This window comes from Ranitomeya imitator, chromosome 8 (genome assembly GCF_032444005.1).
Source record: "Ranitomeya imitator isolate aRanImi1 chromosome 8, aRanImi1.pri, whole genome shotgun sequence".
In the NCBI taxonomy this organism is placed as follows: domain Eukaryota; kingdom Metazoa; phylum Chordata; class Amphibia; order Anura; family Dendrobatidae; genus Ranitomeya; species Ranitomeya imitator.
Genome location: NC_091289.1, coordinates 19,108,428 through 19,123,942, shown reverse-complemented (window position 1 = coordinate 19,123,942; position 15,515 = coordinate 19,108,428). Strand labels below are relative to the sequence as shown.

General features: G+C 40.8%; 1 protein-coding gene across 19 annotated transcripts in view; it reads right to left on the bottom strand.

Annotated features, from left to right (window-relative positions):
- Positions 1–15,515, bottom strand: part of FOXP1 (forkhead box P1) — a 704,299-nt gene that overhangs the window by 40,483 nt on the left and 648,301 nt on the right. For all 19 annotated transcript variants that reach the window (XM_069736485.1, XM_069736483.1, XM_069736488.1 and 16 more), the window contains 2 exons: positions 14,638–14,725; positions 6,006–6,089 (listed from right to left, as the gene is read on the bottom strand). In XM_069736485.1, the coding sequence (XP_069592586.1) occupies positions 6,006–6,089; positions 14,638–14,725 (172 nt within the window). The remainder of the gene's footprint in view (positions 1–6,005; positions 6,090–14,637; positions 14,726–15,515) is intronic.

The following is a 15,515-nucleotide window of genomic DNA, read 5'->3' as shown; positions in this document are numbered from 1 at the left end:
ACCCGCTGTGTCCAGGCGTATAAAGTCCAAAAAAGAAGAGAATGTACAGCTTAACCGAATCCGTAAAAAAGAGTTTTCTTTATTCACAAACGTTAAACATGGAGGATACAGACTTCAGCACGAACCATATGGGTATGAATCTCAACGCATTTCTGGAGACTAAGCTCCCTTAATCAAGACAAGATGATTAAGGGAGTTTAGTCTCCAGAAACGCGTTGAGATTCTTACCCATATGGTTCGTGCTGAAGTCTGTATCCTCCATGTTTAAAGTTTGTGAATAAAGAAAACTCTTTTTTACGGATTCGGTGAAGCTGGACATTCTCTTCTTTTTTATAAAAATAATAGACCTAATCAACTTTAGTCAACGATCCTCATCCTGTGCGGAGAAACAAAACCTTAAACACAAAAATTCATTGGGTATGGAAGATTTTTCGTGAATCTATTTTATCTACTAGACCTTGGAGAAGTCATTGAAAAAAAAAATAAAAAATTGGCCAGATCATTCCCATTTTTCCAAAACAGATTAGTCCAATATGAAAAGCTGCAACATTAATCTATGGCTAAGAAGGGATATCTATTAACTGCAGGCACATGGGGAAGAAGTGGCATCAAATTTGGTAATTCCAAATCCCTTCCTTAGGTTATGCTCATGAAATGTTGCAGCCTTAGCAGATGTTGCTTAAGCAGTTGTCTCAACATCACAAGGTTTTAGAATGAGATGACCAGCATTGTACACAATGTTGTCTGATCCAACAAATTTGTCCTTAGAGATTATATTGTTTTTTTTATTTACGTTGCAAACAGACAAGTTAAGGTACCTTCACACTGAGCGACTTTAGAACGATAGCGATCCGTGACGTTGCAGCGTCCTGGATAGCGATATCGTTGTGTTTGACACGCAGCAGCGATCAGGATCCTGCTGTGAGATCGCTGGTCGGAGCTAGAAGGCCAGAACTTTATTTCATCGCTGGATCACCCGCTGACATCGCTGAATCGGCGTCACACACTGGTAACCAGGGTAAACATCGGGTTACTAAGCGCAGGGCAGCGCTTAGTAACCCGATATTTACCCTGGTTACCATTGTAAAAGTTAAAAAAAAAACACTACATACTTACATTCCGGTGTCTGTCCCCCGGCCTCAGCTTCCCTGCACTGTGTCAGCGCCGGTCGGCCGTAAAGCAGAGCACAGCGGTGACGCTTAGTAACCCGATGTCTACCCTGGTTACCAGGGGACTTCGGCATCGTTGGTCGCTGGAGAGCTGTCTGTGTGACAGCTCTCCAGCGACCACACAACGACGAAACAGCGACGCTGCAGAGATCGACATCGTTGCCTATATCGCTGCAGCGTCGCTTAATGTGACGGTACCTTAAGCCAACTGTTGAAATGTTGTGTTTTTACAGTACATACTAGATGCATGTGAGCTGTGAAGTGCTGTCATCTCACATTGACAGCTGAAATAATTATTGAAACATGGAAATAACCACATCTGAAAAAGAACTATTCTTACAATAAACAAAATCAAGAGAGACAAAATCCATCTAGAAATGATCAGTGTCCCTATTTTGTGGTTGGGATTAACCAAAAATTTTCCAATTTTTTCAAATTTGCTACATGCAAATCAAATGTTTTAGATTATGTTCTATGGTCTGTTCAAAAAACGGAGAGTGTAAAAATATCTACTATATAATCATCTAATTCTATCTGTAACGGTAATCCCGCATCGTTGATTGCCCGCGACAAATCAGTGACAGGCGCAGTCCGGCCGTAGTTCAGTCACGTTTACTGAACAAGTTCTGTCAGTCACAGTGCCAAGTAGTTCAGTCACCTTTACTGAGCAAGTTCTGTCAGTCACAGTGCTACGCAGTTCAGTCACCTTTACTGAACAAGTTCTGTCAGTCACAGTGCCACATAGTTCAGTCACCTTTACTGAACACGTTCTGTCAGTTACAGTGCGACATAGTTCACTCACGTTTACTGAACACGTTCAGTCAGTCACAGTGCGACATAGTTCTGTCAGTCAGAATATTCTAGAATACCCGATGCATTAGAACCGGGCCACCATCTAGTAAATAAATAATAGTCTCGCTGCTCCCCAGTCCCAATGCTGCATCCACCCTTCTGCTCCTATGTACAGTAGCCTCCGGTTTCTTTCCGTTGTCCATTAGCCTCCGGCTTCTTCTTTCCGTTGGCATTGCGATGGACATTCTCTTCACTATGTAGAGGGGCTTGCAGCACTGACGTCATGACATATGTTGCCAAGACATAGCCAGTGCAGTGTGCCGTAACGTCAGAGACCTTCTTGGCGCCAGAAGCCCCAGTGCAAAGTGAAGGTACCGCAAGAAGCTGTGCATAGGACTCGAAGGAGGGCTACAGCTGCAGGACAGGTGAGTGGCAAGGTAAGTATTTTTCCCAACTTCCTCAGCTATTTACAAAACAGAAAAGTGGCAGACAATTTTTTTTTGTAAAATTTGACCATTCCCTCTAACCTATTCGCTCATTTTTATTCATGAGTTAAGGAGTATGTCAGCAGATTTAGCTTTTGCCTAAAATTAACTCTGAACAAGTTGCTTTATTTTGAGCGAATTCCATTCCATTTATGAGCTGAAGACTCAGTAGCTGGCCATAAATTGCATTTTTCTAAAGAGTAACCCTATTTCTACATCAATTATTCAAAAAATGTCCGGTCATATAGAACCTGGATACATTACATAAGGTAAAGTAAGAACTTTACAGTGACTCTTCTAAGGCTAATAAAGAAGATTCTAAAGACCCGCCCATGAGGTTCACATTGCCTAATAAAGCATACAGCTTTGATTCCATAACCCTTCAAAGCTGAATAAAATGAAAAATATCTTCTCACCACTTTCATAAGAATCATATGCCAAAAAGTTACTGTACATAACAAATCCTGGAGATGCTTCACTTTCCTATCCAATCAAAATATAACTACGGTAATAACAAACTCATGAATTTAATTTTTTTACTACTTTTGTTATTCCGATGCCTAGCAATCACATTTCCAATATTTTTATATCTGTCTCAACGCTCTTGTAATTGAAATTTATCACATCACTACGTAAAATATTCTATACAGCTTGCTCAAAAGATCATAGAAATCGAGCAGACAGCGAGCAAACAATGCCGCACGCTACTCACCCTTATAAAAATGGAAGAGGAGGGAAAAAAAAGAACTCAATAAAAAAAATAGGTTTGGAGTTGATTGCCTGCAAGCGAAGACACTTTTCATATACAAATGTGATTTTTCTCTCCCCACCCCTCCCCAATCTCCAAAGGGTGGTACAACCATAAATTTACATAGACTAATCCAAACAATCTGTGCATCTGACAATAGCAAACCTCACACAGGCAGTCTATTGTCGGTTTACATATCAGTGAGCTTTATGTTCGCTTGTAACAACGTTCAACCTGTCAAAGGTTCGCTTTGGACTCTAAATAAATGGTTATAAAAGCGCTGTGCGGAAATATTAGACTTTCCTCAAAAGAAAGCCCGCTGTGCATGAATTCCAAAGCTATTCATTTTGCAGTCAAAAATATGCTGCCCGTGTGCTTATAATAAAGAAGCACTGTGTGGAGCAAGTAGGAAAGATAATGTTAACGCACCCTTAAAAAATTGAAAAAAAATTGTAAAAAATGTTTATTGGGAGGTCCTGAGCAAAAGAAAAGTGGTATAAACGTCAGAAACAAAAATAAAGAAATTAACAAAATTATGGACCAGTCCACCTTTAACGATACGTTACCCTTGAGAAACAAGTAAAGGTACCGTCACACTAAGCGACGCTGCAGCGATACCGACAATGATGTCAATCGCTGCAGCGTCGCTGTTTGGTCGCTGGAGAGCTGTCACACAGACAGCTCTCCAGCGACCAACGATGCCGGTAACCAGGGTAAACATCGGGTTACTAAGCACAGGGCCGCGCTTAGTAACCCGATGTTTACCCGGGTTACCAGCGTAAAAGTAAAAACAAACAAACAGTACATACTTACATTCCGCTGTCGGCCCTGCGCTTGGTGACCCGATGTTTACCCTGGTTACCAGTGAAGACATCGCGTCACACACGCCGATTCAGCGATGTCTGCAGGGAGTCCAGCGACGAAACAAAGTGCTGGACTTTCTGCAGCGACAAACAATGGCACAGCAGGGGCCTGATCGCTGCTGCCTGTCAAACTGAACGATATCGCTAGCCAGGACGCTGCAACGTCACGGATCGCTAGCGATATCGTTCAGTGTGAAGGTACCTTTAAGCACTCATGGAGATGACTTTATATAATTGGATTGTCATTTCCTCCTGGATCCTCATAATGACAAAGAAAAGTGTCTAGCTTTTGGTCTTATTTTACACTTACTGCCACCTCCTGTCGCCTCCAGCTCAAAAATATTTCCAGAATCCGTCCTTTCCTCAACCCACACTCTACCAAAATGCTTGTGCATGCCCTAATCATCTCCCGCCTGGACTACTGCAACATACTCCTCTGTGGCCTACCTTCTAACACTCTTGCACCCCTCCAGTCCATCCTTAACTCTGCTGCCCGGCTAATTAATCTCTCTCCTCGCTACTCCTCTGCTTCCCCTCTTTGCAAATCCCTTCACTGGCTCCCAATTTCCCAGCGTATCCAGTTTAAATTACTAACACTGACCTACAAAGCCATCCATAACCTTTCTCCTCCGTATATTTCCACACTAATCTCTCAATATCTTCCCTCACGTAATCTCCGGTCCTCCCAAGACCTCCTTCTCTCCTCTACGCTTATTCGCTCCTCACCCAATCGCCTCCAAGACTTCTCCCGAATATCCCCCATCCTCTGGAATTCTGTGCCCCAACACATCTGGTTATCCACCACTTTTGGATCCTTCAAAAGAAACCTGAAAACCTCTTCAAGGAAGCTTACAGCCTGTAAAGACCACATGGCCACCTCAACACCATTGGAGCTACTGCAACCCTCGACCTACTGTCTCCTTCCCCATAATCCTGTAGAATGTAAGCCGGCAAGGGCAGGGTCCTCGCCCCTCTGTATCAGTCTGTTATTGTTAGTTTTGTTTACTGTAAGCGATATTTGTATTTTGATGTAACCCCTTCTCATGTAAAGCACCATGGAATTAATGGTGCTATATAAATAAATAATAATAATATTCCACTTTTTTCTTTTTTTTAAATCCACCATACATTTCCACAGATATGGGCCTTTTTATTTGGCGTGGCTTACAGGATCCTCCTGGGCGTGTCTTTAGGCTCCTCTGCATTATTACCCTGTGAGCCACACCCCTTAGTAAAGACCATAAAAATGTGCACTACATAAAAAAGCCTACAACTCTGCAACCGCATGGCGGATTTAAACAAAGAAAAAAGTGGAATGCTCAACGGAGCAGCAGGAATAAAATAAGAACACAAAATGGCCACTTTTAACCAAATGACAGGTTCTTTTTGAAGGGATATTTCTCTATATAAAAGATATGCCATAAATGCCTGTTAAGAAGTGGCCCCACTTTAGAGAAGGTCATCTATCAGGTAAAAGGGAATCATGGGATCTTCATTAGTACATGTATGTGGCCCTCACTCTATAAAAGTCTATAGGAGTTATGGAGAGTGGCATGTCAGCAGTCTATGGGCAGAGCGGCCATTGTAGATTAGGTTGTTTCATGGAGGGAACAGCTGTAACCTTACAGCCATTCCCCCTTATAGAAATCTACCTGCATATTTGACTTGACCAATAATGGGGTGCCAAGGGTAGGAGTTTCATACAATAAGTAAGTGGTTTAGCGTTTTGAACTCTTCTGCTTCCCATTTTTTCCCTTAAAACAAGTACAGGTGACCATAGTAAAGTTCAATGTGCGAAAAAAATGACCACACCCAATATCAATTTAATTGCAATAGAGGAAACAATATAAAAGTAGACCCTTTCAGCTCTACATCGGTATGGAGACATCACTACAGAATTAATTTACCCTACTCCCCCCCCCCGCCCATCATAAAAAAAGATACTTACAGGTTGGGGGCTTGCTTTGGGTTCTGTTGACTTCACATGTAAATGCGTCATCATGGCTTGCAGCCGGTCTTTGTCTTTGGAAAGCTGCAAGGTAAGAAATGAATAAGAATGAATATTTCTAGATAAAACAATAATATTGTGCCACCTAGTGGCCAAATCAAGATGAAGAACCATCTTGATACGAAAATTGGTAGAAGTTTACAATAATACTCTGTATACCTAGAGCGAAGATGTTGATGACCTATTCTTAAGAGAGGTCATCAATATATCAGGGGTGGAGACTCCCACTGATCAGCTGATACCAATGGTGGACACAGACAGAACCCTGTGCAAGAACAGTATATGGGCCTTTTACTGTTCAACAGCTCCTCATAATGCACAATTCCACCAGCTTTAAAGGTGTAAGTGGGGCCCCTGTTTGGCTGCACAGGTTACACCGCCGATATGTCTGCAACTGGCTGATATCGTGGTGGATGTTCGCAGCGTACATAGCTAAATACCACAGCTCCAAACACTGTCTAGTGGCCATTCTTGGGTAATGCAGCTCAGCTCCTATTGAAGTGAATGTGATTTAAGCTGCAGTACAAGAGAACAGCCACTAGACCGTGTATGGAGCTGTGCCGTACACGGTGTTCTCCCGTCGGCTGCAGCTCCAGGTGTCGGCTATGCATTAGTGTTAGGAGTTAGAAAACTCCCAATATTTGATATCCGCAAGGATAGGTCATTAGTCTTAGTTCCCTTTTCATAAATATAATCTTTGTAGCAACTTTTAAGGCTAAACTAAAGATAAAATAGTCATGATTGAAAAAAAAAAATAGTGCAAGGTAACAAAGCTCCAATGCAAACCAATGTGTTTCCTTGGTTACAGACTACAAACAAGCCTTGCGTAGTCATACTCCCCCCCCCCATCTCTCCCCTACTCCTTGCTGGTTTATTTTGTAGTCTGTAACCATGGAGACATACAAGTCTCCACATGAGCTGAAGACAGAAGATACAAGGGGATTTATATACGCGCTATTGGCTTTAATTTTTGTTTTTGAGCCATAGGAGCAATAAGCAAAATTAGTTGTAAATATGGATATGCCCTTTAAGGAATTTAGCCGGTCTATTGCACAAAATGGGAACAGAAAATTAAAGGTCTAATGACCAACTTAACAGGCCACAGCCGGCGTTCAGAACCTGCGACTAAATGTCAGCGTGCCGGTAATATCGCTGATAAACAATTTCTATATGCACTCGATTCTACAGAAATGTCCGGGAAGACATTGAAATTATCCTGAAATGCACATAATTAATCTTGCCGGGGGAGGGATGATATAGAGGATGCCGCGTCACCTGAGGCTTCAATTTAATTCATATTAGTATGTGCCCTTAACAAGATACGGGAATGCAATCATTGCAGCCATTTTATTTGTATTTTTGTCCTCACAGTTGATTGAACGTTACTCGAACAAAATGACTTTTATAATTCTCAACCCAATGTCTCTGACGTTGCGCCGCCATTACACTCGTTCAATCATATAATATCAATACCAGCTCAAATCAGATATGCTGCTGAACCGAGAATGCCTACAGCTCTTGGATTTTTTTTTTCTTTTGAATTGTGGATTATAATGGACAATAGGATGATCACCAAGGAGGGGTTTAAAGGCTAAGAATGAGCATATAATTACAACAAGATGATCAACAAGGAGGGATTTAAAGACCCAGAATGAGCATGTAATCAGCAAAATAACATATAAAATGAAAAACTACCGGGTGACCGATATGAAGTCCACAAGGGTAGACTGGCCCACCCAGTATAAATAAATCCAAAATTGGGCCCAGGCTCTCATACATGGCACCTGGCCCCTATTAAAAAAAACTCCCCATGAACGGCAATTTGATTTTGGAACCAATTATTTGGCACTAGTGTCTATTTCCTATGGGATGTATCACAAATAACCTGTTCGGATGGAGTGTGTGGGCCATGTATTTCTGCCGGATGGAGTGTGGGCTCTCATAATCCATGGTGGACATATTATTGGTGCAAGCTATGCAGAGGCTCAAGAGGTAAGGGGGCCCACCACCTCCAAAATAGGTGGAATTGTGCATTATTAAGAGCTAATGGACTGCAAAGGGCCCATATATTGTTGTTACACAGGGATCTCCTCTGTATGTGTCCACCATTGTGATACTCAACCGATTCCTAGATGGACACTGAACAAAACTACATGTCTGTTATGGTGCACAGGGAAACGAGCCAAGTATTAAGGGGGTTGACTAACGAGGTCACCTCTTTCAGAACCAAATAATTTTTCATGGTGAACCAAGGCCAACAAGTCGTTTTATAAAAGAACATCCATGTAACACATAGTTGGCTCAAGTCCATCTGAGTGGGAGTGGAAGTCACTCTTTCAAAGTGGCTCTCTGTTCTGACTCAGAGGAGTGTCCCGAGTCCTTATGCCACTGTAGGATATATGAACAGGAATCGTCTTCAAGAGACAGCCCATTTAAGATTCTAAAACCAATGGCTGGGCCAGGAACCTTTCAAAGTTGGGTCACTCTCCTGCCTGGGCCAAAGCAGCTGTTATAATAGATGATGAATACGATGGTTCAGAGTCCAAACGTACGATAAAAGACAAAGATGAAGCGTGAATGCTGTTCATTTCGTCAACACGTTTCAAGGTTTACAAACCTCTTCATCAGGACAAAACCACAATGATCAACAGCTGTTATGGTTCCCGATTGGGAGCATGAGTTTAGCATTAAGACTGTTGACTTTAATGAGGCCACTCGTTTCAGAAATTTTCTGGGGGAACCAGGGCCATCAAGAAAATTTGATAAATGGACGTTCACATATTACATAGATGGCTCAAGTCCACCTGAGATGTCAATCTCCTGCCTCTGCTTTCCTACGCCCATTTTGATCTTGCTATGGGATCTTCCTCTTTGTAGGAACGTAACCTCAAAATGTTTCATTACCCTTTTTCTTTTACTAATATATTCTGTTTAGCCATGATGAAAAAATTTATAAGGATATAGCTTTGATAAGCTTCTCTTTATTCGGGGCAGGGCTTTCACATTCTATAGATGAAGAAGTGGACAAGCTGCTAATAAAGAAGGCATGGCGGTCAACCAAAGACTCCGGTCAATTGGCACAATGAGAGTGGATCACATTTCCCATCAGTGTTCCACTCTCTCAGAACCACTTTCATTTTATTCCTATAGCTATTAATTATGAGAACCTTTTAAAACAAAAAATTATATTTGAGTATGTCAGCAGAAAATTACTTTTCAAACCAAACACTCTGTGCACTCTTGGTGAGGCCGAGGAGCTCAGTGCACCATCCCACTTACTTGTCTTGCATCTATATCCCCCCCCTTCTTCCTTGATCAGGGTTTATAGAAATATGAGGTGGGCTAGACCACGTCAAAAGTGAACCCCAGAGCTTTTGCTTGGTTTGAACAGTCATTTTCTGCTGACAGACTCACTTGAATTTTGCATTTAACTTTTTTTTTGAGAAGTATGGAGCGCCTATGAGTTATATCACTTAACTTAGGTCCTTAAAGAATCCCTGGTTCTTCTATCTACACACATACATGTGAGAATGCTGAGCTAGTGGTCAGTTCTACATAAAAAATGGTAAATTTGCAACATATTTTGGATGTAGTTGTAGTTTAATGCTTAACATATTTCTCATGTTGCTGAGCATCGGAAACAGAGGATAGAAATATATTTTTTGCATGGCATCAGCAAGAAAAGTTAATTGAACTTGTGCATGCAGAATGGCCTCAATAATAGACCTTCACAACTTCCCCGGCGTGGAGCAGAGGACTGATACCTGATCGGGATTTCATTGCATACATTATGACATTGTACAACGATTCTGCATAAAATTAATTTAAGTGAAAGAATGCATGAACGATACATGAGGAAATTATGAGACATTATTACGCCTCGGGTCATCGTAGACCACTTGCCTTAATGCGGCTGCTCTCACTGCTTATTGTCATTAGTAAGTCACAACCGCACAGATCATCGCTGTGGTGTTAGGAGACCTTATATCAGACTGTAGGGTCAGAGATTCGCTCCAGACAGAATTTGGGTAGGGGACATTATTTGTATTGTAACTCTGTAAGGGCATGTGTCATTAGAAAGATTATATGTTACACGCATTTAGTAAGAATTTGTAGTCATTTTTCTAACATTTTATTTTATTAGAGTAAAACAAAATACTGAAGTCTTACAGTTTCTACAGTGGACTCATAACATACACTTAGAAATCCCTTCTCAGTAACTTTAAAAAAGGCAGGATTACAGAAACACCTCTATATACAGTAGATAACACAGGATCCACCATTCACAATAGATGGTGTCACAGCTCACCTCCTCCTCCTGTATAATGACTGTTAATACCTCTATATACAGTAGATAACACAGGATCCACCATTCACAATAGGTGATGTCACAGCTCACCTCCTCCTCCTGTACAACGACTGGTAACACCTCTATATACAGTAGATAACAGAGGATCCACCATTCACAATTACCGTTGCACACGCTCATTACATGCTTCAACACAAAAGATAGAGTCGGAGCCTGACCATTGCTGCTAATGTACATGTGTTAATTCCTGACACAACAGAAAGATAAAGTCTAAAAATGCCCCAGTGGCCAGTGTGCAAATAGCAAGATTTCTCATTTTTATTTAAATAAAAAAAAAAATTTAACACAAAACCTGACTTAAATAATAGAAAATAGAAATAAATTTTGTTTTGTGGTCAACTTCTATCCTCTTTTGCATTAGAGGTGGAAGTTCGCTGCACTTATCCATTTTATTATAAGAAGACTTCATAAGTTATTTGTGTGTAAATAAGTCAATTTAAAAGAAGGAAAAAAAAATTTAAATATAGTAAAATCATAAAACAAAATTTTGCTGCTTGACCAGAAATTCTTATAAATTATAAAATTGACCTTTCATTTTTCTTTTGAACAAGAAATAATCGGAAATGACCATTTAGAACAACAGTAAAAACTACTTGTGGTGTTAAAATTTCGCTGGAGAAAAACCAGTGTTTGATGTATTCTTTCCACTCTAAAATATCAGCTGTAAATCTTAATAAAAGTGCATAATTGCTTGGTGTGTGGTTGGTTTCCATTTATATGACCACATCACCAACTTCCTCCTGTAATTGTTTCTGCAAGACTCGATAATTTACGCTTCACACTACGATACTGGGAAATAAATTAGGCCATACTGGGTTAATGAAGAGTACAGTGGGAGGGAAGTAAGAAAGAAAGGCCCACATTCATGTAGGAGCCAAAAATGACACAAGACAAATTGAGATAGGAATTAAAATGTTATGTAATTAAAAAGATATATGCCTTTTTCTTTTTTTTAAGTAACAACAGAAAGTTTAAGTCTGTTTTTGCAGATATTTCTCGGTGACTACGGTATTTGAAGCTGCAAATGACTTTAAACTCTGTAAAATTCCAAATGTAATTATCTTCCCTATTTAGCCCAGGGCCCTCTATATATCTTCATACTGCTGCCTTGCATACAAAGCAGTCGTTTTATTCAGAGGCAACTACGCAACACTGAACGTAATCAAGAGTTACCGCGGGTCCATGAAATCATGGGGTTAATGTCACACTTTTCGCCAAGGCGGCGCGACTATGGCAGCCAACCGGCCAACTTTGTTAAATTGGAACACAACATAATCGACGTAACTATTGTTAAAGATTCGTTTTACCCATGAAATTGTTATAAAAGAAATTGCAGCACTGATGGCTTATCTCGCTTTATGGCAGCGTGGGACAATTCGCCCTCCCTCTCTGAAAGAAATAGCGATTGTAATTGTTTGTGCGCTGGAACGCAAGATACTCTCCGTGTAACTGGTCACAAAAAAATGTGATTAATAAGGCGGATGGCTAAAAGTGTATCTGATATAGTGCTCAAGCTTCATGCCCTTCATTTTCCCTCCACTATTCTCCATTCTTCATGCCCTTTCTTTGCGCTCCACTATCCTTCAATTTGCATGCCCCTTCTTTGACCACCACTATTCTCCAATCTCCATGCCCCTTCTTTGCTCCCCAATATTCTCTAATCTTCATGCCCCCACTATTTTCCAATCGTCATGCCCATTCTTTGTTCCACTATTCTCTAATTTTCATGCCTCTTCTTTGCTCCCCCATATTATCTAATCTTCATGCCCCTTCTAAGCCCACCACTATTCTCCAATCTTCATGCCCCCTCTTTGCCCTCACTATTCTACAATCTTCATGCCCCTTCTTTGCCCCATTGTTCTCCTATCTTCATGCCCCTTCTTTGCCCACCACTATTCTCTAATCTTCATGCCCCTTTTATGCCCACCACTATTATCCAATTTTCATGCCCCTTTTATGGCCACCACTATTCTCCAATCTTCATGCCCCTTCTATGTCCATCACTATTTACTCTTCATGTCCCTTCCATGCCCACCACTATTCTCCAATCTTCATGCCCCTTCTATGTCCATCACTATTTACTCTTCATGTCCCTTCCATGCCCACCACTATTCTCCAATCTTCATGCCCCTTTTATGCCCACCACTATTATCCAATCTTCATGCCCTTTTATGCCCACCACTATTCTCCAATCTTCATGCCCCTTCTATGGCCACCACTATTCTCCAATTTTCATGCCCCATCTTTGCCACTATTCTATAATCTTCATGCTCTTTCTTTGCCCCCCACTATTCTCCAATTGTGCTTGGTTTGAAGAGTGGTGTAATCTAAGAATGAATACTATTAAGGTGTAACTATAAGGGTGGCTCCCAAAAGGACCCTGAACCCTGTAGTAGGAGACCAGTACTGTAAATTATTTGTAATAGTTGAAGGAGCAACATTTTAGATATTTTACTGCGTCCCAAAAACATGGTGTCTCCGATGCAAAGTAATAGAGCAAGCTGCGCAAGCGTGGCCAACTCTCGTGGGACACAAGATTGTGATGGAGCCCTATGCTTGAGAAAGACACATCTATCATACATTTATGGCATCCTTTATATACACCATAAAAGTAAAAGACAGGACTAACCCTTTAAGGTGGCCAAGAAATTATTTCACCCACGACTTGTCCATAAATATGCACACTTGACTCGGGCTAAGCCTACTAGTTTAAGTCATCCAGGAAAGGCACCTACCGTAGGCTGTTTCCAGACCCTTTAAAATCCCATAGGAATAAAGGATCAGGCATATTGAAATTCAGCATGCCCAATTCTTCTTTGTCTCTCGACAATGGCTGTTGGGTAGTTGGAACAGCACCATGTACATTAGATTATTACTATTCATCCCAAAGTCAGCAAGTTTAGCAAAGCTTTATCTGTTGGACTTGAAACCCCTTATTGATGCAAATCGTCTCTTCAGAGAGGAAGAGGACTTGAACTCTAGTGCCACCTGTAGGAAGTAGCAATCCTAAAAGTTACTATCAACCCTTTAACGAGCTTTGCCACATGACTTGCGATAAAAGCCAAACCAGACTCTCAATTTGCAGACACTGTGTTTCAGGTTGTTGCCCCTCCTCAGTTCAAAGTATGAGATCTGATTTGGCAGTACGATAGGCCTCTGACTGGGCTCAAAGGTTTAACGTTTCTCCTTGCGTAGAGTGACAAGTCTGATATGCCACTGCAAGGAGACTTATAGGCCATGCAATACTATACTGACTTAGGATTGCAAATTCTAACATGTGGCACTAGAGTTCAAGCCCTCTTCCTTTCTTAAGAGATAATTTGCATACTTAATTTCCCAGAGGAGCATTGCATGGCCTATAAGTCTCCTTGCACTGGCATGCCAGGCATATCACTCTCTGCAATGAGAAATGTTACCCCTTAGAGACCACAGTCACAGGACTCTCATACAGCCAGATCAGATATCTTGCTTTGAATTGAGGAGCGACAACACCCTGAAACATGTGTCTGCAACGTGAGATTCTGGTTTGGCTTTTATCCAAAATCATGTGGCAAGTGTCAATATCGACTTTTAGGATTGCGACTTCCAATAGGTGGCGCTAGAGTTCTAGTCCTCTTCCTCTAAGAAGAGACAATTTGCATTCTTAATTTTCCCAGAGATCCGTTGCATGGCCTTAAAGTCACCTTACACTGGCATGTCACTCTGTGCAAGGAGAAATGTTACCACTTAGATGCCTTTATTGAGAACAACTACCTACAATAGGGAATGCTAACGATTACTGTTGGGTGCAATGAATTAGTCGTTTACAGGTAATAAATACACCATAGCGAATATGTTTGGGATAGCCCCATGCCAACGGACCTTTACAAAAAAAAAACCTTGGGATCTACAGGAGTAAAATGTAGTCATTCTAGAGATCCAGAGACTAAACATCAATGAAATAAAACATGGTCTTCAGTTATGTTGAGAATACATTCATTTAAGAACTAGTTATGTTTTGTTAAATTATTCCTTTAAGATGCAAATGTAAGACAAATCTAATTTTCTTTAAGCGACGATAATTCAAATATTCATGACATTCAGAAGGCAGCACAATAAAAAAAAGGCACAAAAAAAATGAAAAAGAAAAAAAACAAAGAATCTCTATCCCGGTAAATTTAAATGAGAAAACAAGGAAGCAGCAAAACGATGGCGGCGTTTTACCTGTAACTCTAATTGCTGTACAACTTGCATCTGAACTCGACATTGAGCCGTGCTCCTGTCATCCAATGCATGCTCACTGTTGAGATGTCTGTAATAATAGAAGAGAAGATAATGAAGAGCAGATATCCAACATTCCCCCCAAGTTCAACAATGATTTAGGACTCTTTCTAAATGACGCCGTCTGCTCATCACATGGCATGTAAAAATAAATTACAACCCGACAAAATCAGCAATGAAAACAGCGCAGCATTCGTCTAGTTGGATTGCGCGGGGGGGAATACCAGTTTTTGCGCATGTGGATGATTCTCGAGTGTTTAGATTGATGTGTTCCGGAATAAGTTGACAGATATCAACAAGCCCTACATCCAGTCGATGACATCAACAGTGTGTAAAGCAAAAGAGGTGCCGAAAAACAAAACAACAAAGCATTAAATTACTAAATAAAATCTTCAAGCAAATGATCAATTTCGTTCAAACAAATTTCATGTCAACCTCTATCTTCTGCTGTAAAAGGGGTCACAGATTTTTATTTTAGATCAACCTTCAATTTTTGATTCAAATGGGTCACATAAGAATACAAATAAGGGCCATTTCCTACAAAAAAAAAACAGACACTTGTCCACAAGATGGATACTGTATTACAGTCCAAATGAGTTGATGGGACGGAGTTGCAATACAAGACCAAGCTCAAAAAATAATGAGGCGGTTTACAAAAACAGCTGACCTTTCTTTCTAATGCCAGACAACCATATTACAGTTGAAGACAAAAGTTGATAAAACAAACCAATTGAATGGGTTGGCCACTACTTTTTTATTGATGTCCTATCCTTAGGCACTCCCGCTGATCAGCAGCTGATCAGTAGTACCCAGATATAGCC